We start from the raw sequence: 23,761 nt of genomic DNA, 5'->3' as shown, positions 1-23,761 counted from the left end.
ACAGGTGTCTTTTATACTGATTACAAGTTCAAACAGGTGCCATTAATACAGGTAACGAGTGGAGGACAGAGGAGCCTCTTAAGGAAGAAGTTACAGGTCTGTGAGAGCCAGAAATCTTGCTTGTTTGTAGGTGACCAAATACTTATTTTCCACCATAATTTGCAAATATATTCATAAAAAATGCTACAATGTGATTTTCTGGAATTTTTTTCTCATTTTGTCTGTCATAGTAGAAGTGTACCTATGATGAAAATTACAGGCCTCTTGGTGGCTGACTAAATACTTTGTTGCCCCACTGTATATATGTTTGTGTGTGTGTGTGTGTGTGTGTGTGTGTGTGTGTGTGTGTGTGTGTGTGTGTGTGTGTGTGTGTGTGTGTGTGTGTGTGTGTGTGTGTGTGTGTGTGTGTGTGTGTGTGTTTGAACTGAGCTACCGTTTCTACTCCAGTGAAATGTGACACTTTGTGATTGGCCATTTAAGATTGTTATTCGGCTTCTGATTGGTCGGTAGTGAGACCAGTAGGATTCTGACACACACACACACGCACCTATTGTGCTCGTCAGAGGAGACTGTGTTGTCAGTTGTGTGTGGCAGTGAGACAGAACAGAGGAGATACAGAACAGAGTGTGACCAGTGGACAGGAGAGACAGAACAGAGGAGAGACTGGAGAGAGGAGAGACAGAACAGAGGAGAGACTGGATACAGGAGAGACAGAACAGGGGAGAGACTGGAGAGAGGAGAGACAGAACAGAGGAGAGACTGGAGAGAGGAGAGACAGAACAGAGGAGAGACTGGAGAGAGGAGAGACAGAACAGAGGAGAGACTGGAGAGAGGAGAGACTGGAGAGAGGAGAGACAGAAGAGAGTGTGACCAGTGGACAGGAGAGACAGAACAGAGTGTGACCAGTGGACAGGAGAGACAGGACACTGCGTGACTCGTGGACAGGAGAGACAGGACACTGCGTGACTCGTGGACAGGAGAGACAGGACACTGTGTGACTAGTGGACAGGAGAGACAGAACAGAGTGTGACCAGTGGACAGGAGAGACAGAACACTGCGTGACTAGTGGACAGGAGAGACAGGACACTGCGTGACTAGTGGACAGGAGAGACAGGACACTGCGTGACTAGTGGACAGGATAGACAGGACACTGCGTGACTAGTGGACAGGAGAGACAGGACACTGCGTGACTAGTGGACAGGAGAGACAGGACACTGCGTGACTCGTGGACAGGAGAGACAGGACACTGCGTGACTAGTGGACAGGAGAGACAGGACACTGCGTGACTAGTGGACAGGAGAGACAAGACACTGCGTGACTCGTGGACAGGAGAGACAGGACAATGCGTGACTAGTGGACAGGAGAGACAGGACACTGCGTGACTAGTGGACAGGAGAGACAGGACACTGCGTGACTAGTGGACAGGAGAGACAGGACACTGCGTGACTAGTGGACAGGAGAGACAGGACACTGCGTGACTAGTGGACAGGAGAGACAGGACACTGCGTGACTAGTGGACAGGAGAGACAGGACACTGCGTGACTAGTGGACAGGAGAGACAGGACACTGCGTGACTAGTGGACAGGATAGTGTGTGACCAGCAGAACAGTTTGTGACGAGGGTTATTCTCCATCAGCATCATCACCATGCGGTTCTGTGTGGTTCTAGTAGCCGTGGTTCTGGTTCTCCATGTGTCCCAGACCGAGACGGCGGAGGACACCAGTCCAGAACAGACCGACGCAGCGGAACAAGAGACGGAGCCGGAGAAGAAAGAGAAAACGACTGAGATAGAGGAGGAGAAGGACGTGATGGTTCTACACATCAATAACTTCCAAAGGGCCCTGAGTGAAAACAAGTTCCTGCTGGTTGAGTTCTGTGAGTAGAAACATAGTGAAGGTTAAGGTTAGTTACCTAGTCATCTTGGTTAGGGTTAGTCACCCAGTCATCTTGGGTTAGGGTTAGTTACCTAGTCATCTGGGTTACGGTTAGTCACCTAGTCATCTGGGTTAGGGTTAGTCACCTAGTCATCTGGGTTAGGGTTAGTCACCTAGTCATCTGGGTTAGGGTTAGGGTTAGTCACCTGTCATCTTGGGTTAGGGTTAGTCACCTAGTCATCTAGGGTTAGGGTTAATCACCTAGTCATCTTGGGTTAGGGTAAATCACCTAGTCATCTGGGTTAGGGTTAGTCACCTAGTAATCTTGGGTTAGGGTTCGGGTTAGTCACCTAGTCATCTGGGTTAGGGTTAGTCACCCAGTCATCTTGGGTTAGGGTTAGTCACCTAGTCATCTGGGTTAGGGTTAGTCATCTAGTCATCTTGGGTTAGGGTTAGGGTTAGTCACCTAGTCATCTTGGGATAGGGTTAGTCACCTAGTCATCTTAGGTTGGGATTAGTCACCTAGTCATCTTGGGTTGGGGTTAGTCACCTAGTCATCTGTTTTATGGTTAGTCACCTAGTCATCTGGGTTAGGGTTAGGGTTAGTCACCTAGTCATCTTGGGTTGGGGTTAGTCACCTAGTCATCTGTTTTATGGTTAGTCACCTAGTCATCTGGGTTAGGGTTAGGGTTAGTCACCTAGTCATCTGGGTTAGGGTTAGTCACCTAGCCATCTTGGGTTAGGGTTAGTCATCTAGTCATCTGTGTTAGTGTTAGGGTTAGTCACCTAGTCCTCTTGGGTTAGGGTTAGTCACCTAGTCATCTGGGTTAGGGTTAGTCATCTAGTCATCTTGGGTTAGGGTTAGGGTTAGTCACCTAGTCCTCTTGGGTTAGGGTTAGGGTTAGTCACCTAGTCGTCTTGGGTTAGGGTTAGTCACCTAGTCATCCTGGCCTGTTGTACAATTCATTTGAAACCTTCTATTCATCCTCATGACTCTATAACTCCCTTACCCTAACCCTCGTCATCTCTCAGGACGCTTATTTGTTTTACTCCCTGACCTTAACACTCGTCATCACTAAGGACCCTTATCAGCTGAATGTTCACATGTTCTCTCCAACTGCAGCACATGTAAATTCTCCCAGGGCTACCTCTACCTGAGGTTAAGGTTAGGAGGAGTTACCAGGGCTATCTCTACCTGAGGTTAATGTTAGGAGGAGTTACCATGGCTACCAGGGCTATCTCTACCTGAGGTTAAGGTTAGGAGGAGTTACCATGGCTGCCAGGGCTATCTCTACCTGAGGTTAAGGTTAGGAGGAGTTACCAGGGCTACCTCTACCTGAGGTTAAGGTTAGTAGTAGTTACCAGGGCTATCTCTACCTTAGGTTAAGGTTAGGAGGAGTTACCATGGCTACCAGGGCTATCTCTACCTGAGGTTAAGGTTAGGAGGAGTTACCATGGTTACCAGGGCTATCTCTACCTGAGGTTAAGGTTAGGAGGAGTTACCAGGGCTACCTCTACCTGAGGTTAAGGTTAGGAGGAGTTACCAGGGCTATCTCTACCTGAGGTTAAGGTTAGGAGTTACCAGGGCTATCTCTACCTGAGGTTAAGGTTAGGAGGAGTTACCATGGCTACCAAGGGCTATCTCTACCTGAGGTTAAGGTTAGGAGGAGTTACCATGGCTACCAGGGCTATCTCTACCTGAGGTTAAGGTTAGGAGGAGTTACCATGGTTACCAGGGCTATCTCTACCTGAGGTTAAGGTTAGGAGGAGTTACCAGGGCTACCTCTACCTGAGGTTAAGGTTAGGAGGAGTTACCAGGGCTATCTCTACCTGAGGTTAAGGTTAGGAGTTACCAGGGCTATCTCTACCTGAGGTTAAGGTTAGGAGGAGTTACCATGGCTACCAAGGGCTATCTCTACCTGAGGTTAAGGTTAGGAGGAGTTACCATGGCTACCAGGGCTATCTCTACCTGAGGTTAAGGTTATGAGGAGTTACCATGGTTACCAGTTTAGCCTCAACTGACTCTGGATCTGATCTGGTATATTTGCATTTTATCATTAATTTGCCATATGCAATTGTGTGTGTGTGTGTGTGTGTGTGTGTGTGTGTGTGTGTGTGTGTGTGTGTGTGTGTGTGTGTGTGTGTGTGTGTGTGTGTGTGTAGATGCTCCGTGGTGTGGTCACTGCCGTCAGTTGGAGCCGGTGTATGCGGAGGCAGCGGGGGTGTTGAAGGGAGAGAGAAAGGAGGGAGAGAGCGAGGGATACCGTCTGGCTAAAGTGGATGCTGCAGAGGAGAAGGAGCTGGCAGAAGAGTTTGATGTCGGAAGTTTCCCAACCATCAAACTGTTCACCGATGGAGACAGAAACAACCCCATCGACTTCACTGGTAATAACCTCTAGCCCCTGACCTCTGACCTCTAACCCTACTGACCCTAAACCTAACCATCAAACTGTGTGTGTTTTAGGGAAGAGGACAGTGCAGGGTATTGTCCAGTGGTTGAAGAGGCGGTCAGGTCCTAGTGCCGTGGTGTTAGAGACGACTGATGCCGCTTCAGAACACATCAGCCTTCACAACGTTACAGTGCTGGGGTTCTTCACTGTGAGTACCCTGACCCCTGGTCTCCAACCCTGACCCTGAACCCTGGTCTCCAACCCTGACCCTGACCCCTGGTCTCCAACCCTAACCCTGACCCCTGGTCTCCAACTCTGACCCTGACCCCTGGTCTCCAACCCTGACCCTGACCCCTGGTCTCCAACCCTAACCCTGACCCCTGGTCTCCAACCCTAACCCTGACCCTGACACCTGACCCCTGGTCTCCAACCCTGACCCTGACCCCTGGTCTCCAACCCTGACCCCTGGTCTCCAACCCTAACCCTGACCCTGACCCCTGGTCTCCAACCCTAACCCTGACCCTGACCCCTGGCCTCCAACCCTAACCCTGACCCTGACCCCTGGTCTCCAACACTGACCCTGACCCTGACCCCTGGTCTCCAACCCTAACCCTTTGACCTCTAGTCCCTGACGTCTGTCTGTCTGTCTGTCTGTCTAGAGACTATAGTGTCTGTACAGCAGTCTGAACATTAGACTAGAGACTATAGTGTCTGTACAGCAGTCTGAACATTAGACTAGAGACTATAGTGTCTGTACAGCAGTCTGAACATTAGACTAGAGACTATAGTGTCTGTACAGCAGTCTGAACATTAGACTAGAGACTATAGTGTCTGTACAGCAGTCTGAACATTAGACTACAGACTATAGTGTCTGTACAGCAGTCTGAACATTAGACTAGAGACTATAGTGTCTGTACAGCAGTCTGAACATTAGACTAGAGACTATAGTGTCTGTACAGCAGTCTGAACATTAGACTAGAGACTATAGTGTCTGTACAGCAGTCTGAACATTAGACTAAAGACTACAGTGTCTGTACAGCAGTCTGAACATTAGACTAGAGACTATAGTGTCTGTACATAGTAATCCTCATTAGATTTTATTTTGGATTATTCAGGTTCACCGTCACCATTTCCCAGTTGATTTGAATGTTGTAAATCTCAGTGTAAATCTCAGTGTAAATCCCAGTGTAAATCCCAGTGTAAATCTCAGTGTAAATCCCAGTGTAAATCCCAGTGTAAATTCCAGTGTAAATCCCAGTGTAAATCCCAGTGTAAATCACAGTGTACATCCCAGTGTACATCCCAGTGTAAATCCCAGTGTAAGAACAGTTTAAAGCCTCAAAAGACGATCCAACTTCAGAGCTGCCAACTCGCGTCTGACCTTCCTCTCTTCTATCTCACGCATCTGACCCTCTTCTCTTATATCTGAACATTTTAAGGCCTACACCAATAGAACCAGCCATCATACCTTCATCAGAACACCCTAGTCAGGTCAATACCAACTAAACAGGCCTACACCAATAGAACAATGTAGCATTAACAGTGGAGTGATAGATGTGCAAGAAGAGGTACTGGGTTGCAAAAGTGCAATAAGATAAATAACGATATGGGGATGAGGTAGTTGGATTGGCTATTTACAGATGGGCTGTGTACAGGTGCAATGATTGGTAAGCTGCTCTGACAGCTGATGCTTAAAGTTAGAGAGGGAGATATAAGACTCCAGCTTCAGTGATTTTTGCAATTTGTTCCAGTCATTGGCAGCAGAGAACTGGAAGTAAAGGAGGCCAAATGAGGTGTTGGCTTTGGGGGTGATCAATGAAATATACCTGCTGGAGGGCGTGCTACGGGTATGGTGACCAGTGAGCTGACATAAGGCAGGGCTTTACATAGTAAAGACTAAAAGATGACCTGGAGCCAGTGGGTTTGGCAACGAATACGTAGCGAGGGCCAGCCAACGAGAGCATACAGGTCAGAGTGGTGGGTAGGGTATGGGGCTTTGGTGACAAAACGGATGGCACTGTGATAGACTGCATCCAATTTGCTGAGTAGCGTGTTGGAGGCCATTTTGTAAATTACATCACCGAATTCAAGGATCGGTAGGATAGTCAGTTTTACGAGGGTATGTTTGGCATCGTGAGTGAAGAAGGCTTTGTTGCGAAATAGGAAGCCGATTCTAGATTTATTAAAGTGACCATTATTAAAGTGGCCAGTGATTTAAAGTCTATGTATATAGGCAAAAGCCTCTAATCTGCTAGTGGTGGCTATTTAACAGTTTGATGGCCTTGAGATAGAAGCTGTTTTTCAGTCTCTCGGTCCCCACTTTGATGCACCTGTACTGACCTCGCCTTCTGGATGGTAGCGGGGTGAACAGGCAGTGGCTCGGGTGGTTGTTGTCCTTGATGATCTCGGTCCCCGCTTTGATGCACCTGTACTGACCTCGCCTTCTGGATGGTAGCGGGGTGAACAGGCAGTGGCTCGGGTGGTTGTTGTCCTTGATGATCTCGGTCCCCGCTTTGATGCACCTGTACTGACCTCGCCTTCTGGATGGTAGCGGGGTGAACAGGCAGTGGCTCGGGTGGTTGTTGTCCTTGATGATCTTTTTGAGCTTCCTGTGACATAGAGTGCTGCAGGTGTCCTGGAGGGTAGTTAATTTGCCCCCGGTAATGCGTTGGGCAGACGCAGACCTCCCTGCAGTTGCGGGAGGTGCAGTTGCCGTACCAGGCGGTGATACAGCCCGTTAAAAATGCTCTCAATTGTGCATCTGTAGAGGTTTGTGAGGGTTTTAGGTGCCAACTTGACACGACTGTGGGAAGCATTGCAGTCAACATGGGCCAGCATCCCTGTGGAACACTGTCGCCAACTTGTAGAGTCCTGCCCTGACGGATTGAGGCTGTTCTGATGGCAAAAGGGGGAGCAACTCAACATTAGGAAGGTGTTCCTAATGTTTTGTCACCTCAGTGTACATCATTTACACACACAGAACAATGAGTGTCTCAGACAGATCCAGTTCAGAGGCCTTCATCAGCAGCAGATTTTAATATGTTTATGCAACAAATGTTATCGAGTTGTATCGCATCGAAACAAGCCGTATCGATTCATCCTCTAATCTAACCAAATGTTATCGAGTCGTATCGCATCAAAACAAACCGTATCGATTCACCCTCTAATCTAACCAAATGTTATCGAGTCGTATCGCATCGAAACAAACCGTATCTATTCACCCTCTAATCTAGCCAAATGTTATCAAGACGTATCGCATCGAAACAAACCGTACCGATTCATCCTCTAATCTAACCAAATGTTATTGAGTCGTATCGTATCGAAACAAACCGTATCTATTCACCCTCTAATCTAACCAAATGTTATCGAGTCGTATCGCATTGAAACAAACCGTACCTATTCACCCTCTAATCTAACCAAATGTTATCGAGTCGTATCGCATCGAAACAAACCGTACCGATTCACCCTCTAATCTAACCAAATGTTATCGAGTCGTATCGCATCGAAACAAACCGTATCGATTCACCCTCTAATCTAACCAAATGTTAGTGCATCGAGTCGTATCACATCGAAACAAACCGTATCTATTCATCCTCTAATCTAACCAAATGTTAGTGCATCGAGTCGTATCGCATCGAAACAAACCGTATCTATTCATCCTCTAATCTAACCAAATGTTATCGAGTCGTATCGCATCAAAACAAACCGTATCTATTCACCCTCTAATCTAACCAAATGTTATCGAGTCGTTTCACATCGAAACAAACCGTATCTATTCACCCTCTAATCTAACCAAATGTTATCGAGTCGTATCACATCGAAACAAACCGTACCGATTCACCCTCTAATCTAACCAAATGTTAGTGCATCGAGTCGTATCGCATCGAAACAAACCGTATCTATTCACCCTCTAATCTAACCAAATGTTAGTGCATCGAGTCGTATCGTATCGAAACAAACCGTATCGATTCACCCTCTAATCTAACCAAATGTTATCGAGTCGTATCGCATCGAAACAAACCGTACCGATTCACCCTCTAATCTAACCAAATGTTAGTGCATCGAGTCGTATCGCATCGAAACAAACCGTATCTATTCACCCTCTAATCTAACCAAATGTTATCGAGTCGTATCACATCGAAACAAACCGTATCTATTCACCCTCTAATCTAACCAAATGTTATCGAGTCGTATCGCATCGAAACAAACCGTACCTATTCACCCTATAATCTAACCAAATGTTATCGAGTCGTATCACATCGAAACAAACCGTATCTATTCACCCTCTAATCTAGCCAAATGTTATCGAGTCGTATCGCATCGAAACAAACCGTATCTATTCACCCTCTAATCTAGCCAAATGTTATCGAGTCGTATCACATCGAAACAAGCCGTATCTAATCACCCTCTAATCTAACCAAATGTTATCGAGTCGTATCACATCGAAACAAACCGTATCTATTCACCCTCTAATCTAACCAAATGTTATCGAGTCGTATCATATCGAAACAAACCATATCTATTCATCCTCTAATCTAACCAAATGTTATCGAGACGTATCGCATTGAAACAAACCGTATCTATTCACCCTCTAATCTAACCAAATGTTATCGAGTCGTATCACATCGAAACAAGCCGTATCTAATCACCCTCTAATCTAACCAAATGTTATCGAGTCGTATCACATCGAAACAAACCGTATCTATTCACCCTCTAATCTAACCAAATGTAATCGAGTCGTATCATATCGAAACAAACCATATCTATTCATCCTCTAATCTAACCAAATGTTATCGAGTCGTATCACATTGAAACAAACCGTATCTATTCACCCTATAATCTAACCAAATGTTATCGAGTCGTATCACATCGAAACAAACCGTATCTATTCATCCTCTAATCTAACCAAATGTTATCAAGTCGTATCACATCGAAACAAACCGTATCGATTCACCCTCTAATCTAACCAAATGTTATCGAGTCGTATCGCATTGAAACAAACCGTATCGATTCACCCTCTAATCTAACCAAATGTTATCGAGTCGTATCGCATCGAAACAAACCGTATCTATTCACCCTCTAATCTAACCAAATGTTATCGAGTCGTATCGCATCGAAACAAACCGTATCTATTCACCCTCTAATCTAACCAAATGTTTTCGAGTCGTATCGTATCGTATCGAAACAAACCGTATCTAATCACCCTCTAATCTAACCAAATGTTATCGAGTCGTATCGCATCGAAACAAACCGTACCTATTCACCCTATAATCTAACCAAATGTTATCGAGTCGTATCACATCGAAACAAACCGTACCTATTCACCCTATAATCTAACCAAATGTTATCGAGTCGTATCACATCGAAACAAACCGTACCTATTCACCCTATAATCTAACCAAATGTTATCGAGTCGTATCATATCGAAACAAACCGTATCTATTCACCCTCTAATCTAACCAAATGTTATCGAGTCGTATCGCATTGAAACAAACCGTATCGATTCACCCTCTAATCTAACCAAATGTTATCGAGTCGTATCACATCGAAACAAACCGTATCTATTCACCCTCTAATCTAACCAAATGTTATCGAGTCGTATCGTCTCGTATCGAAACAAACCATATCTATTCATCCTCTAATCTAACCAAATGTTATCGAGTCGTATCACATCGAAACCAAATCACACCAATATGTTTGAAAATAAATGTAACGTATTGTTCCTGTATCATATTAGAGCCCATGTGTCTAGTACAGATGTCTGTCTGTCTGTCTGTCTGTCTGTCTGTCTGTCTGTCTGTCTGTCTGTCTGTCTGTCTGTCTCTCTGTCTGTCTGTCTGTCTGTCTGTCTGTCTGTCTGTCTGTCTGTCTGTCTGTCTGTCTGTCTGTCTGTCTGTCTGTCTGTCTGTCTGTCTGTCTGTCTGCTCTATATATAATCTATCTGATCTGTCCACCAGAGTCTGGAGAGTGAGGAGGCCAAGATGTTCTATAGTGTTGCCATGGAGATGGTTGACATGGTGTTCGGGGTGACAACCAGTCCAGAGGTCTTCCAGAAATATGAAGTAAAGAACAACAGGGTGGTGCTGTTCAAGAAGGTGAGTAGCTCTGACCTCTAACCCCTGACCTCTAACCCCTAATGTGTGTGTGTGTGTGTGTGTGTGTGTGTGTGTGTGTGTGTGTGTGTGTGTGTGTGTGTGTGAGTGTGTGTGTGTGTGTGTGTGTGTGTGTGTGTGTGTGTGTGTGTGTGTGTGTGTGTGTGTGTGTGTGTGTGTGTGTTAGTTTGACGAGTGCAGGGTAGACCTGTCTGTGTCTGAGGAGGAGATGGTGAGGAGCTCTGACCTCTAACCCCTAATGTGTGTGTTAGTTTGACGAGGGCAGGGTAGAGCTGTCTGTGTCTGAGGAGGAGAAGGTGAGGAGCTTTGACCTCTAACCCCTAATGTGTGTGTGTGTTAGTTTGACGAGGGCAGGGTAGACCTGTCTGTGTCTGAGGAGGAGAAGGTGAGGAGCTCTGACCGTCTAACCCCTAATGTGTGTGTGTGTGTGTGTGTGTGTGTGTGTGTGTGTGTTAGTTTGATGAGGGCAGAGTAGACCTGTCTGTGTCTGAGGAGGAGAAGGTGAGGAGCTCTGACCTCTAACCCCTAATGTGTCTGTGTGTGTGTGTGTGTGTGTGTGTGTGTGTGTGTGTGTGTGTGTGTGTGTGTGTGTGTGTGTGTGTGTGTGTGTGTGTGTGTGTGTGTGTGTGTGTGTGTGTGTGTGTGTGTTAGTTTGACGAGGGCAGGGTAGACCTGTCTGTGTCTGAGAAGGAGAAGGTGGGTAAAGAGGAGCTGACTGTCTTCATCAGGACCAACAGTCTGGAGCTGGTCATAGAGTTCAACGAGCAGGTAAACACACACACACACACACACACACAGACAAACATACACACACACACACACACACAGCCTATTGAGTGTGTTGTGTCTGTCTATCCTGCAGAATGCGGATAAGATCTTTGGTTCAAAGGTTCACACCCACACCCTCCTGTTCATCAACTCTACAGTCCAGGAGCAGAAGAACCTTCTCACTGAATACAGCACCGTGGCCAGGGACTTCAAGGGCAAGGTATTATACTATACACAACTATAGAAATACTGCTATACATTTATATAATGGATGGGTCTAATCCTGATTGGTTAAAACCGCATTCCAGCCGGCGTCTATTCCACAAGTTACCACCGGCTAAATCTATGATGTTAAAATGTCTATTTACTCTGTTCCATCTGACTGCGCAATCCACTGCCTCTTCAGCCCGGCCAGGCAATTTATAAACTTGATCTCCTCTAGTCTTTTAGACTGTCATTTAGTTCTCAACAGCAGAGATTTGTATAAACCTTGCTGTCTGTCTCTCTGACATATGCAACATTGTTTCAATATTCAAATTTGATCTCCAGAATTTTTTTTATTTTATTAATTTCACCTTTATTTAACCAGGTATATATATATATAACCCTAACCTTTTATTTAACCAGGTATTTATATATTATATATATAACCCTAACCCTTTATTTAACCAGGTATATATATATATATATATACAGTGCCTTGCGAAAGTATTCGGCCCCCTTGAACTTTGCGAACTTTTGCCACATTTCAGGCTTCAAACATAAAGATATAAAACTGTATTTTTTTGTGAAGAATCAACAACAAGTGGGACACAGTCATGAAGTGGAACAACATTTATTGGATATTTCAAACTTTTTTAACAAATCAAAAACTGAAAAATTGGGCGTGCAAAATTATTCAGCCCCTTTACTTTCAGTGCAGCAAACTCTCTCCAGAAGTTCAGTGAGGATCTCTGAATGATCCAATGTTGACCTAAATGACTAATGATGATAAATACAATCCACCTGTGTGTAATCATGAAATGTGGCAAAAGGTCGCAAAGTTCAAGGGGGCCGAATACTTTCGCAAGGCACTGTATATATATATAAAACCATAACCCTTTAATTAACCAGGTATTTATGTATTATATATGTAACCCTAACCCTTTATTTAACCAGGTAGGCCAGTTGAGAACAAGTTCTCATTTACAACTGCGACCTGGCCAAGATAAAGCAAATCAGGGCGACACAAAACAACAACACAGAGTAACACATGGAATAAAAAATACAATACAATAGAAAAAATAAAGTTTATATACAGTGCATGCAAATGGCGTGAGGAGGCATTAAATAGGCCATAGTAGTTAAGTAATTACATTTTAGCAGATTAACACTGGAGTGATAGATGAGCAGATGACGATACCTTTGTCTGTACTTTATACCTTGAAGGTATTTTATCGCGCCTAGAAACCTTATCCTACTTCTCCTCTTTTCCTCTGGTGATGTAGAGCTGAATCCAGGCCCTGCAGTGCCTAGCTCCACTCCTATTCCCCAGGCTTTTGATGACTTCTGTAACCGTAAAAGCCTTGGTTTCATGCATGTTAACATTAGAAGCCTCCTCCCTAAGTTTGTTTTATTCACTGCTTTAGCACACTCTGCCAACCCGGATGTTCTAGCTGTGTCTGAATCCTGGCTTAGGAAGACCACCAAAAATTCTGAAATTTTCTTCCCTAACTACAATATTTTCAGACAAGATAGAACTGCCAAAGGGGGCGGTGTTGCAATCTACTGCAAAGATAGCCTGCAGAGTTCTGTCCTATCCAGGTCTGTACACAAACAATTTGAAGTTCTACTTTTAAAAATCCACCTCTCTAAAAACAAGTCTCGCACTGTTGCTTCCTGCTATAGACCACCCTCTGCCCCCAGCTGTGCTCTGGACACCATATGTGAACTGATTGCCCCCCATCTATCTTCAGAACTCGTGCTGCTAGTCGACCTAAACTGGAACATGCTTAACACCCCAGCCATCCTACAATCTAAGCTTGATGCCCTCAATCTCACACAAATGATCAATGAACCTACCAGGTACCTCCCCAAAGCCGTAAACACGGGCACCCTCATAGATATCATCCTAACCAACTTGCCCTCTAAATACACCTCTGCTGTCTTCAACCAGGATCTCAGCGATCACTGCCTCATTTTCCTGCATCCGTAATGGGTCAGCGGTCAAACGACCTCCACTCATCACTGTCAAACGCTCCCTGAAACACTTCAGCGAGCAGGCCTTTCTAATCGACCTGGCCAGGGTATCCTGGAAGGATATTGATCTGATCCTGTCAGTAGAGGATGCCTGGTTATTTAAAAAAAATGCCTTCCTCACCATCTTAAATAAGCATGCCCCTCCCAAAAAAATTTGAACCAGGAACAGATATAGTCCTTGGTTCACTCCAGACCTGTCTGCCCTTGACCAGCACAAAAACATCCTGTGGCATTCTGCATTAGCATCGAATAGCCCCCGTGATATGCAACTTTTCAAGGAAGTTAGGAACAAATATAGACAGGCAGTTAGATAAGGCAAGGCTTTTTACAATTGATGACCGCTGGCAGTGTTTTTTTAAGGCTGTCACCACCGATAAATCCACTATAATTGAGAATTTCAATAAGCATTTCGGCTGGCCATAAGCATTACGGCTGGCCATGCTTTCCACTTGGCTACCCCTACCCCGGTCAACTGCCCGGCACCCTCCACAGCAACCCGCCAAAGCCCCCACCATTTCTCCTTTACCCAAATCCAGATAGCTGATGTTTTGAAAGAGCTGCAAAATCTGGACCCCTACAAATCAGCCGGGCTAGACAATCTGGACCCTCTCTTTCTAAAATTATCTGCCGAAATTGTTGCAACCCCTATTACTAGCCTGTTCAACCTCTCTTTCGTATCGTCTGAGATTCCCAAAGATTGGAAAGCTGCCGCGGTCATCCCCCTCTTCAAAGGGGGTGACACTCTAGACCCAAACTGCTACAGACCTATATCTATCCTACCCTGCCTTTCTAAGGTCTTCGAAAGCCAAGTTAACAAACAGATTACTGACCATTTCGAATCCCACCGTACCTTCTCCGCTATGCAATCTGGTTTCAGAGCTGGTCATGGGTGCACCTTAGCCACGCTCAAGGTTCTAAACGACATCATAACCGCCATCGATAAGAGACATTACTGTGCAGCCGTATTCATCGACCTGGCCAAGGTTTTCGACTCTGTCAATCACAACATTCTTATTGGCAGACTCGATTTCTTGGTTTCTCAAATGATTGCCTCGCCTGGTTTACCAACTACTTCTCTGATAGAGTTCAATGTGTCAAATCGGAGGGCCTGTTGTCCGGACCTCTGACAGTCTGTATGGGTGTGCCACAGGGTTTAGTTCTCGGGCCGACTCTCTTTTCTGTATACATCAATGATGTTGCTCTTGCTGCTGGTGATTCTCTGATTCACCTCTACGCAAACGACACCTTTCTGTATACTTCTATCCCCTCCTTGGACACTGTGTTAACCTAACCTCCAGACGAGCTTCAATGCCATACAACTCTCCTTCCGTGGCCTCCAACTGCTCTTAAACGCAAGTAAAACTAAAATGCATGCTATTCAATCGATCACTGCCCGCACCTGCTCGCCCGTCCAGCATCACTACTCTGGACGGCTCTGACTTAGAATACGTGGACAACTACAAATACCTGGGTGTCTGGTTAGACTGTAAACTCTCCTTCCAGACTCGCATCCAAAATTAAATCTAGAATCGGCTTCCTATATCGCAACAAAGCATCCTTCACTCATACTGCCAAACATACCATCGTAAAACCGACCATCCTACCGTTCCTCGACTTCGGTGATGTCATCTATAAAATAGCCTCCAACACTCAACAAACTGGATGTAGTCTATCACAGTGCCATCCGTTTTGTCACCAAAGCCCCATACACTACCCACCATTGCGACCTGTACGCTCTCGTTGGTTGGCCCTCGCTTCATACTCGTCGCCAAATCCACTGGCTACAGGTTATCTACAAGTCTCTGCTAGGTAAAGCCCCGCCTTATCTCAGCTTACTGGTCACCATAGCAGCACCCACCCGTAGCACGCGCTCCAGCAGGTATATCTCACTGGTCACTCCCAAAGCCAATTCCTCCTTTGGTCGTCTTTCCTTCCAGTTCTCTGCTGCCAATGACTGGAAAAAATTGCAAGAATCTCTGAAGCTGGAGACTCACATCTCCCTCACTAACTTTAAGCACCAGCTGTCCGAGCAGCTTAAACAGCCCATCTATCATCCCCATATTTATTTCTTTATTTTGCTCCTTTGCACCCCAGTATCTCTACTTGCACATTCATCTTCTGCCGATCTACCATTCCAGTGTTTAATTGCTATATTGTAATTATTTTGCCACCATGGTCTATTTATTTCCTAACTTACCTCATTTACACTCTCTGTATATAGACTTTTTGTTTTCTTTTGTTCTACTGTATTATTGACTGTATGTTTTGTTTATTCCATGTGTAACTCTGTGTTGTTGTATGTGTCGAATTGCTGCGCTTTATCTTGGCCAGGTCGCAGTTGCAAATGAGAACTTGTTCCCTACCTGTTTAATCAAAGGTGAAATAAAAAATGTAAAAAAATATAAACATTATACTACTACTATATACAGTATACACACACTACTATATGCAGTACATTGTTCAGCAGCAGATTGTCATGGTTTTTCAAGGTTTTCGTTGGTATGGGCATTGACAAGTGTGTGTGTGTGTGTGTGTGTGTGTGTGTGTGTGTGTGTGTGTGTGTGTGTGTGTGTGTGTGTGTGTGTGTGTGTGTGTGTGTGTGTGTGTGTGTGTGTGTGTGTGTGTGTGTGTGTGTGTGTGTGTGTGTAGGTATTGTTCATCATTATAGATGTAACGGGACCAGTCAATCATGTCCTGAAGTACTTCGGTCTTTCCGAGGGCGACGCCCCCGCTGTACGCATCATCAACACCGACACCACCAAAAAGTTTGCTCTGATTGGGCAGATAACGGCCGCCACGCTGCAAACGTTCTGTCAGGGAGTTCTGGATGGAACCGTGAAGGTAAACAACCACCCACCCAACCAATCACATCACTCCTACTGCTAGCGCTAACTAATCACATAACACCTACTACTAGACTTAGCCAATCACATCACTCCTGACCATACTGCCAACGTATCACATCACCCCTAATACTAGAGCTAGCCATTCACATCACTCCTACTACTAGACTTAGCCAATCACATCACTCCTACTACTAGACTTAGCCAATCACATCACTCCTACTACTAGAGCTAGCTAATCACATCATTCCTACTACTAGACTTAGCCAATCACATCACTCCTACTACTAGAGCTAGCTAATCACATCATTCCTACTACTAGACTTAGCCAATCACATCACTCCTACTACTAGAGCTAGTCAATCACATAATTCCTGACCCTACTGCCAACATATCACATCACCCCCACTACTAGAGCTAGCCAATCACATCACCCCTACTACTAGAGCTAGCCAATAACATCACTCCTACTACTAGCGCTAGCCAGTCACATCACTCCTACTACTAGAGCTAGCCAGTCACATCACCCCTACTACTAGAGCTAGCCAATCACAATACTCCCACCACTATAACCTATAGCCAGCCAACCAGTTCACACGTATACCCCTACAGCCACACAGGGTGTAAAGTTTAGAGGTCAGGATTAGGGTCTAACTGTTTGTTATGGTTCCAGGCCCACTTTCTCAGTGAGGATGTACCTGAGGACTGGGATAAGGGTCAGGGGTTAGGGGTCAGGAGTTTAAGGTTAGAGGTCAGGGGTTAGAGATCAGAGATTAGTGGTCAAGGATTAGAGATGAGAGGTTATGGGTTAGAGGTCAGGGGTTAGAGGTTAGAGATTAGTGGTCAAGGGTTAGAGATGAGAGGTTATGGGTTAGAGGTCAGGGGTTAGAGGATAACTGTGTGTTGTGGTTACAGTCTCACCTGCTGAGCGAGGAGGTACCAGAGGACTGGGATAAAGGACCCGTTAAAGTTCTGGTCGGGAAGAACTTTGAGGCTGTCGCCCTCGACAAGAACAAGAATGTCTTCGTAGAGTTCTGTAAGTCAACTATTCCTGTATCAATCATCAGCAGTTCAACTTCCAAGGCGTGGCATAATAAATCCTCTCTGTACTACAGATTACTGCTAAAATAAAGGAAGCACTTGAGTAAATGAGGGATACAAAGTATATTGAAAGCAGGTGTGCAGGTGTGGTTCCTGAGTTAATTAAGCAATTAACATCCCATCATGCTTAAGGTCACGTATAAGAATGCTGGGCAGGCCATTATTTTGGCCACCATAGCTCTGCTCCCATAGGATGAAACTGCCCCCATCCACAGGGTATGAGTGGTCGCTGAATGATGTAAACCATATGCCATGGCTGTCTCAGTCACCAGAGCTCAACCCAATTGAACACTTACGGTTCTGGAAGGGCGGAGTCAGCGTTTTCCAACGTCAACAAAATAACCTCTTCATTGTGGAAGAATGGTGTCGCATCCCTCCGACAGAGTTCCAGACACCTGTAGAATCCGAGGTGAAGCTGTTTGGCTGGTCGTCTTTATTGTGGAAGAATGGTGTCGCATCCCTCCGACAGAGTTCCAGACACCTGTAGAATCCGAGGTGAAGCTGTTTGGCTGGTCGTCTTTATTGTGGAAGAATGGTGTCGCATCCCTCCGACAGAGTTCCAGACACCTGTAGAATCCGAGGTGAAGCTGTTTGGCTGGTCATCTTTATTGTGGAAGAATGGTGTCGCATCCCTCCGACAGAGTTCCAGACACCTGTAGAATCCGAGGTGAAACTGTTTGGCTGGTCGTCTTTATTGTGGAAGAATGGTGTCGCATCCCTCCGACAGAGTTCCAGACACCTGTAGAATCCGAGGTGAAGCTGTTTGGCTGGTCGTCTTTATTGTGGAAGAATGGTGTCGCATCCCTCCGACAGAGTTCCAGACACCTGTAGAATGCGAGGTGAAGCTGTTTGGCTGGTCGTCTTTATTGTGGAAGAATGGTGTCGCATCCCTCCGACAGAGTTCCAGACACCTGTAGAATCCGAGGTGAAGCTGTTTGGCTGGTCGTCTTTATTGTGGAAGAATGGTGTCGCATCCCTCCGACAGAGTTCCAGACACCTGTAGAATCCGAGGTGAAGCTGTTTGGCTGGTCGTCTTTATTGTGGAAGAATGGTGTCGCATCCCTCCGACAGAGTTCCAGACACCTGTAGAATCCGAGGTGAAACTGTTTGGCTGGTCGTCTTTATTGTGGAAGAATGGTGTCGCATCCCTCCGAGAGAGTTCCAGACACCTGTAGAATCTGAGGTGAAGCTGTTTGGCTGGTCGTCGTGGTGAAGACTTATTAAGACACCATCTTGGTGTTTCCTCTATTTAGCCAGTTACCTGTCGCTAGTGGTGTTTCCTCTATTTAGCCAGTTACCTGTCGCTAGTAGCTAGCTAAGTGTAAATTGAGCTAGCTAGTGAACGTTAGCTAAAGATAGTGTGTGTGTAGATGCCCCATTGGTCACTGTAAGGAGCTGGCACCAGTCTGGGAGAAGCTGGCAGAGAAGTAACCCAAACCCTAACTAGCTAGCGAACGTTAGCTAAAGATAGTGTGCCTGTGTGTAGATGCCCCATGGTGTGGTCACTGTAAGGAGCTGGCACCAGTCTGGGAGATGTTGGCAGAGAAGTACGCTGACCGGGATGACATCATCATTGCCAAGATTGACGCCACGACCAATGAGGTGGAGGGAGTGTCTGTGTCTGGCTTCCCTACACTACGATACTACCCTGCTGGAGAAGACAGCAAGGTAACCTTTAACCCTTAACGTCTGACCTTAACCTTAACCTCTGACCCTAAACAAACGAGGTAGAGGGAGTGTCTGTGTCTGGCTTCCCTACACTACAATACTACCATGCTGGAGAAGACAGCAAGGTAACCTTTAACCTCTGACCTTAACCTAAACCTCTGACCATAAACAAACGAGGTAGAGGGCGTGTCTGTGTCTGGCTTCCCTACACTACGATACTACCCTGCTGGAGAAGACAGCAAGGTAACCTTTAACCCTTAACCTCTGACCTTAACCTTAACCTCTGACCCTAAACAAACGAGGTAGAGGGAGTGTCTGTGTCAGGCTTCCCTACGCTACGATACTACCCTGCTGGAGAAGACAGCAAGGTAACCTTTAACCCTTAACCTCTGACCTTAACCTTAACCTCTGACCCTGGAGGGAGTCACACACAATCTATCGGAAGGATAGAAAGACTACACTGTCACACCTCTATCACAAACTACACCGTGTGTGTGTGTGTGTGTGTGTGTGTGTGTGTGTGTGTGTGTGTGTGTGTGTGTGTGTGTGTGTGTGTGTGTGTGTGTGTGTGTGTGTGTGTGTGTGTGTGTGTGTGTGTGTGTGTGTGTGTGTGTGTTGGAGAGCAATGAGGAAGAGATTTGAACAGTCAGGCATCATGATAAAAACCAGTCACACCTGAAAGTCTGTCTACTATAACAATACCCTCTGTCTCTCTCTCTGTGTGTGTGTGTGTGTGTGTGTGTGTGTGTGTGTAGGAGGTAGAGTACAGTGGGACCAGAGACTTGGAGACGTTTGCTATGTTCCTGGACAATGGAGGACAGCTTCCGAAGGTGGAAGAGGAGGATGAGGATGATGAAGAGGAGGTGAAGTTGAACTTACCTGACTAATTATGCAAACCCCTCCCACTCTAAGCTCTTCTGACCAATCCCATGTCACTGTTAATACAAACCCCTCCCACTCCAGCTCTCTTGACCAATCCCCTCTCTCCTTCTGACAGGTCACTGATGAGTCATCGCCACCGCCAGCCAATGAGACGTCTAAAGACGAGCTGTAAAGTCAGAGGACTGAACCAATCAAGAGTAGTTTATTGGTTTCTATGGTTTCTCTTGGTTTAATAATAAAAGTGATTTGATTCTGAAGTCTGGAGTGGCGAGTCTTTATAGAGGGGAGGAGAAGAGGAGACAAGGAGAGGAAACAAGGATAGACAACTAGGAGAGGAGACGACGAGAGGAAACAACTTTAGACTGTTGAGATGCACACAGAGATAGAGACACAGAGAGAGACAGAGATAGAGACACACAGAGACACACAGAGATAGACACAGATATAGGGACACACAGAGATAGACACACACACAGAGATAGAGACAGAGATAGGGACACACACATAGATAGAGACACAGATAGACACAGACAGATATAGAGACACAAATAGACACACACAGAGACACAGATAGAGAGAGAGACAGAGACACAGACAGACAGAGACACAGATAGAGACAGAGACACAGATAGAGACAGAGACACAGACAGAAAGACAGAGATAGAGACACAGACAGACAGAGACACAGATAGAGACAGAGACACAGACAGACAGAGACACAAATAGAGACAGAGACACAGACAGACAGAGACACAGATAGAGACAGAGACACAGACAGACAGAGACACAGATAGAGACAGAGACACAGACAGACAGAGACACAGATAGAGACAGAGACACAGACAGACAGAGACACAGACAGACAGAGACACAGATAGAGACAGAGACACAGACAGAAACAGAGACAGACAGAGACACAGATAGAGACAGAGACACAGACAGACAGAGACACAGATAGAGACAGAGACACAGATAGAGACAGAAACAGAGACAGACAGAGACACAGATAGAGACAGAGACACAGACAGAGACACAGACAGAAACAGAGACAGACAGAAACAGAGACAGACAGAGACACAGATAGAGACACAGACAGAAACAGAGACAGACAGAAACAGAGACAGACAGAGACACAGATAGAGACAGAGACACAGACAGAAACAGACACAGACAGAAACAGAGACAGACAGAAACAGAGACAGACAGAGACACAGATAGAGACAGAGACACAGACAGAAACAGAGACAGACAGAAACAGAGACAGACAGAAACAGAGACAGACAGAGACACAGATAGAGACAGAGACACAGACAGAAACAGAGACAGACAGAAACAGAGACAGACAGAAACAGAGACAGACAGAAACAGAGACAGACAGAAACAGAGACAGACAGAGATCAAATCAAATGTTATTTGTGACATGCGCTGTATACCTAACCGATCTGCTATACAGACCTTACCGTGAAATGTTTACTAATAAGCCCTTAACCAACAATGCCATTTTAAGAAAAAATAGTTACAAAATATAATAAATAAATAAAAATAAATAAAATTAAAACAAAATAAAAAGTTACACAATAAAATAACAATAATGAGGTTATTGGCGGCGGCAGGGTAGCCTAGTGGTTAGAGCAGGGTAGCCTAGTGGTTAGAGCAGGTAGCCTAGTGGTTAGAGCAGGTAGCCTAGTGGTTAGAGCAGGTAGCCTAGTGGTTAGAGCAGGTAGCCTAGTGGTTAGAGCAGGTAGCCTAGTGGTTAGAGGCAGGTAGCCTAGTGGTTAGAGCAGGTAGCCTAGTGGTTAGAGCAGGTAGCCTAGTGGTTAGAGCAGGTAGCCTAGTGGTTAGAGCAGGTAGCCTAGTGGTTAGAGCAGGTAGCCTAGTGGTTAGAGCAGGTAGCCTAGTGGTTAGAGCAGGTAGCCTAGTGGTTAGAGCAGGTAGTCTAGTGGTTAGAGCAGGTAGCCTAGTGGTTAGAGCAGGTAGCCTAGTGGTTAGAGCAGGTAGCCTAGTGGTTAGAGCAGGTAGCCTAGTGGTTGGAGCAGGTAGCCTAGTGGTTAGAACAGGTAGCCTAGTGGTTGGAGCAGGTAGCCTAGTGGTTAGAGCAGGTAGCCTAGTGGTTAGAGCAGGTAGCCTAGTGGTTAGAGGCAGGTAGCCTAGTGGTTAGAGCAGGTAGCCTAGTGGTTAGAGCAGGTAGCCTAGTGGTTGGAGCAGGTAGCCTAGTGGTTAAAGCGTTGGGCCAGTAACCGAAAGGTTACAAGATTGAATCGCGAGCTGACAAGGTAGAAATCAGTCGTTCTGCCACTGAACAGGCAGTTAACCCACTGTTCCTAGACCAGTTAACCCACTGTTCCTAGACCAGTTAACCCACTGTTCCTAGACCAGTTAACCCACTGTTCCTAGACCAGTTAACCCACTGTTCCTAGACCAGTTAACCCACTGTTCCTAGACCAGTTAACCCACTGTTCCTAGACCAGTTAACCCACTGTTCCTAGACCAGTTAACCCACTGTTCCTAGACCAGTTAACCCACTGTTCCTAGACCAGTTAACCCACTCTCAGCCTCCAGTATTTATGCTGCAGTAGTTTATGTGTCGGGGGGCTAGGGTCAGTTTGTTATATCTGGAGTACTTCTCCTGTCCTATTCGGTGTCCTGTGTGAATCTAAGTGTGTGTTCTCTAATTCTCTCCTTCTCTCTTTCTCTCTCTCGGAGGACCTGAGCCCTAGGACCATGCCCCAGGACTACCTGACATGATGACTCCTTGCTGTCCTCAGTCCACCTGACCGTGCTGCTGCTCCAGTTTCAACTGTTCTGCCTTATTATTATTCGACCATGCTGGTCATTTATGAACATTTGAACATCTTGGCCATGTTCTGCACCCGGCACAGCCAGAAGAGGACTGGCCACCCCACATAGCCTGGTTCCTCTCTAGGTTTCTTCCTAGGTTTTGGCCTTTCTAGGGAGTTGTTCCTAGCCACCGTGCTTCTACACCTGCATTGCTTGCTGTTTGGGGTTTTAGGCTGGGTTTCTGTACAGCACTTTGAGATATCAGCTGATGTACGAAGGGCTATATAAATACATTGGATTTGTCTTTTGATTTGTTCCTAGGCCGTCATTGAAAATAAGAATTTGTTCTTAATAACTGACTTGCCTGAAGACATTGTTACCTATTTGTTAATAAAGCCAGTTTGTTATTTAGAATGATTTATTTCTGTTTTTAGAGGGAGAAAAACCAAAAGCCTGCCGCCACCTCCCAGTTACGGTTGGCAACCAGCATCTATAGCAAGCAGTTTGCACTGTGATGCAGTGTCTTAGACTGCTGTGCCACTCAGGTGCAATGTGACTGGTTGATACAGGCTACAGTAAGAGCATTTCCACCCTAATTGAAGTCCAAGTTTCTCTTAGAATAAAAACCTTAGTTTAACAACAGCTTCAGTAAGTAATACCGAAGTCGTGCACAATTATCATTTTCTATGTAGGTTTATGTTGCCCGTTCATTAACGTGTATAAACAGGATATGTGTGTAAAGTATAAACATAGGATATGTATGTATAAACAGGATGTGTGTAAAGTATAAACAGGATGTGTGTGTAAAGTATAAACATAGGATATGTGTGTATAAACAGGATGTGTGTAAAGTATAAACAGGATGTGTGTGTAAAGTATAAACATAGGATATGTGTGTAAAGTATAAACATAGGATATGTGTGTATGAACAGGATGTGTGTAGAAGATATTTAAATATCCATTGTCAGTTAGAGACACAGTAGCGCCTTGGGACCCAAAATCAGTGCTCTAACTCCCCCTTGTGGTGGTCTGGAGCAGCACAGTAGCGCCTTGGGACCCAAAATCAGTGCTCTAACTCCCCCTTGTGGTGGTCTGGAGCAGCACAG

At 45.6% G+C, this 23,761-nt stretch overlaps 1 protein-coding gene across 2 annotated transcripts; it reads left to right on the top strand.

Annotated features, from left to right (window-relative positions):
• Window positions 1-985: 985 nt before the first annotated feature.
• LOC110511681 (protein disulfide-isomerase A2-like) lies at window positions 986-20,134 on the top strand. Of its 2 annotated transcripts, none has more exons than XM_036973581.1 (11): window positions 986-1,875; window positions 4,038-4,259; window positions 4,339-4,472; window positions 10,222-10,359; window positions 11,029-11,145; window positions 11,240-11,365; window positions 16,033-16,224; window positions 17,142-17,262; window positions 18,814-18,995; window positions 19,751-19,837; window positions 19,993-20,134. In XM_036973581.1, exons 1-11 carry the CDS (start codon window positions 1,647-1,649, stop codon window positions 20,047-20,049), a joined length of 1,605 nt encoding a protein of 534 aa, XP_036829476.1. In that variant the 5' UTR covers window positions 986-1,646; the 3' UTR covers window positions 20,050-20,134. The 2 variants fall into 2 exon arrangements, with proteins under 2 accessions (XP_036829476.1, XP_036829475.1); XM_036973580.1 differs by having other exon boundaries at window positions 19,751-19,858.
• The last annotated feature ends 3,627 nt before the right edge of the window (window positions 20,135-23,761 follow it).

This window comes from Oncorhynchus mykiss, unplaced genomic scaffold, assembly GCF_013265735.2.
Source record: "Oncorhynchus mykiss isolate Arlee unplaced genomic scaffold, USDA_OmykA_1.1 un_scaffold_270, whole genome shotgun sequence".
In the NCBI taxonomy this organism is placed as follows: Eukaryota; Metazoa; Chordata; class Actinopteri; order Salmoniformes; family Salmonidae; genus Oncorhynchus; species Oncorhynchus mykiss.
The sequence above is the reverse complement of the archived record's forward strand: the minus strand, read 5'-3'. Positions and strand labels throughout refer to the sequence as shown.

What these genes read in the sequence shown, in the direction of transcription:
- LOC110511681 (XM_036973580.1), top strand. Translation starts at nt 1,647, where the DNA reads ATGCGGTTCTGTGTGGTTCTAGTAGCCGTGGTTCTGGTTCTCCATGTG. An exon ending in CAACCCCATCGACTTCACTG is followed by an intron (nt 4,260 to 4,338) that starts GTAATAACCTCT and finishes TGTGTGTTTTAG; the next exon opens with GGAAGAGGACAGTGCAGGGT. An exon ending in CCAGGGACTTCAAGGGCAAG is followed by an intron (nt 11,366 to 16,032) that starts GTATTATACTAT and finishes GTGTGTGTGTAG; the next exon opens with GTATTGTTCATCATTATAGA.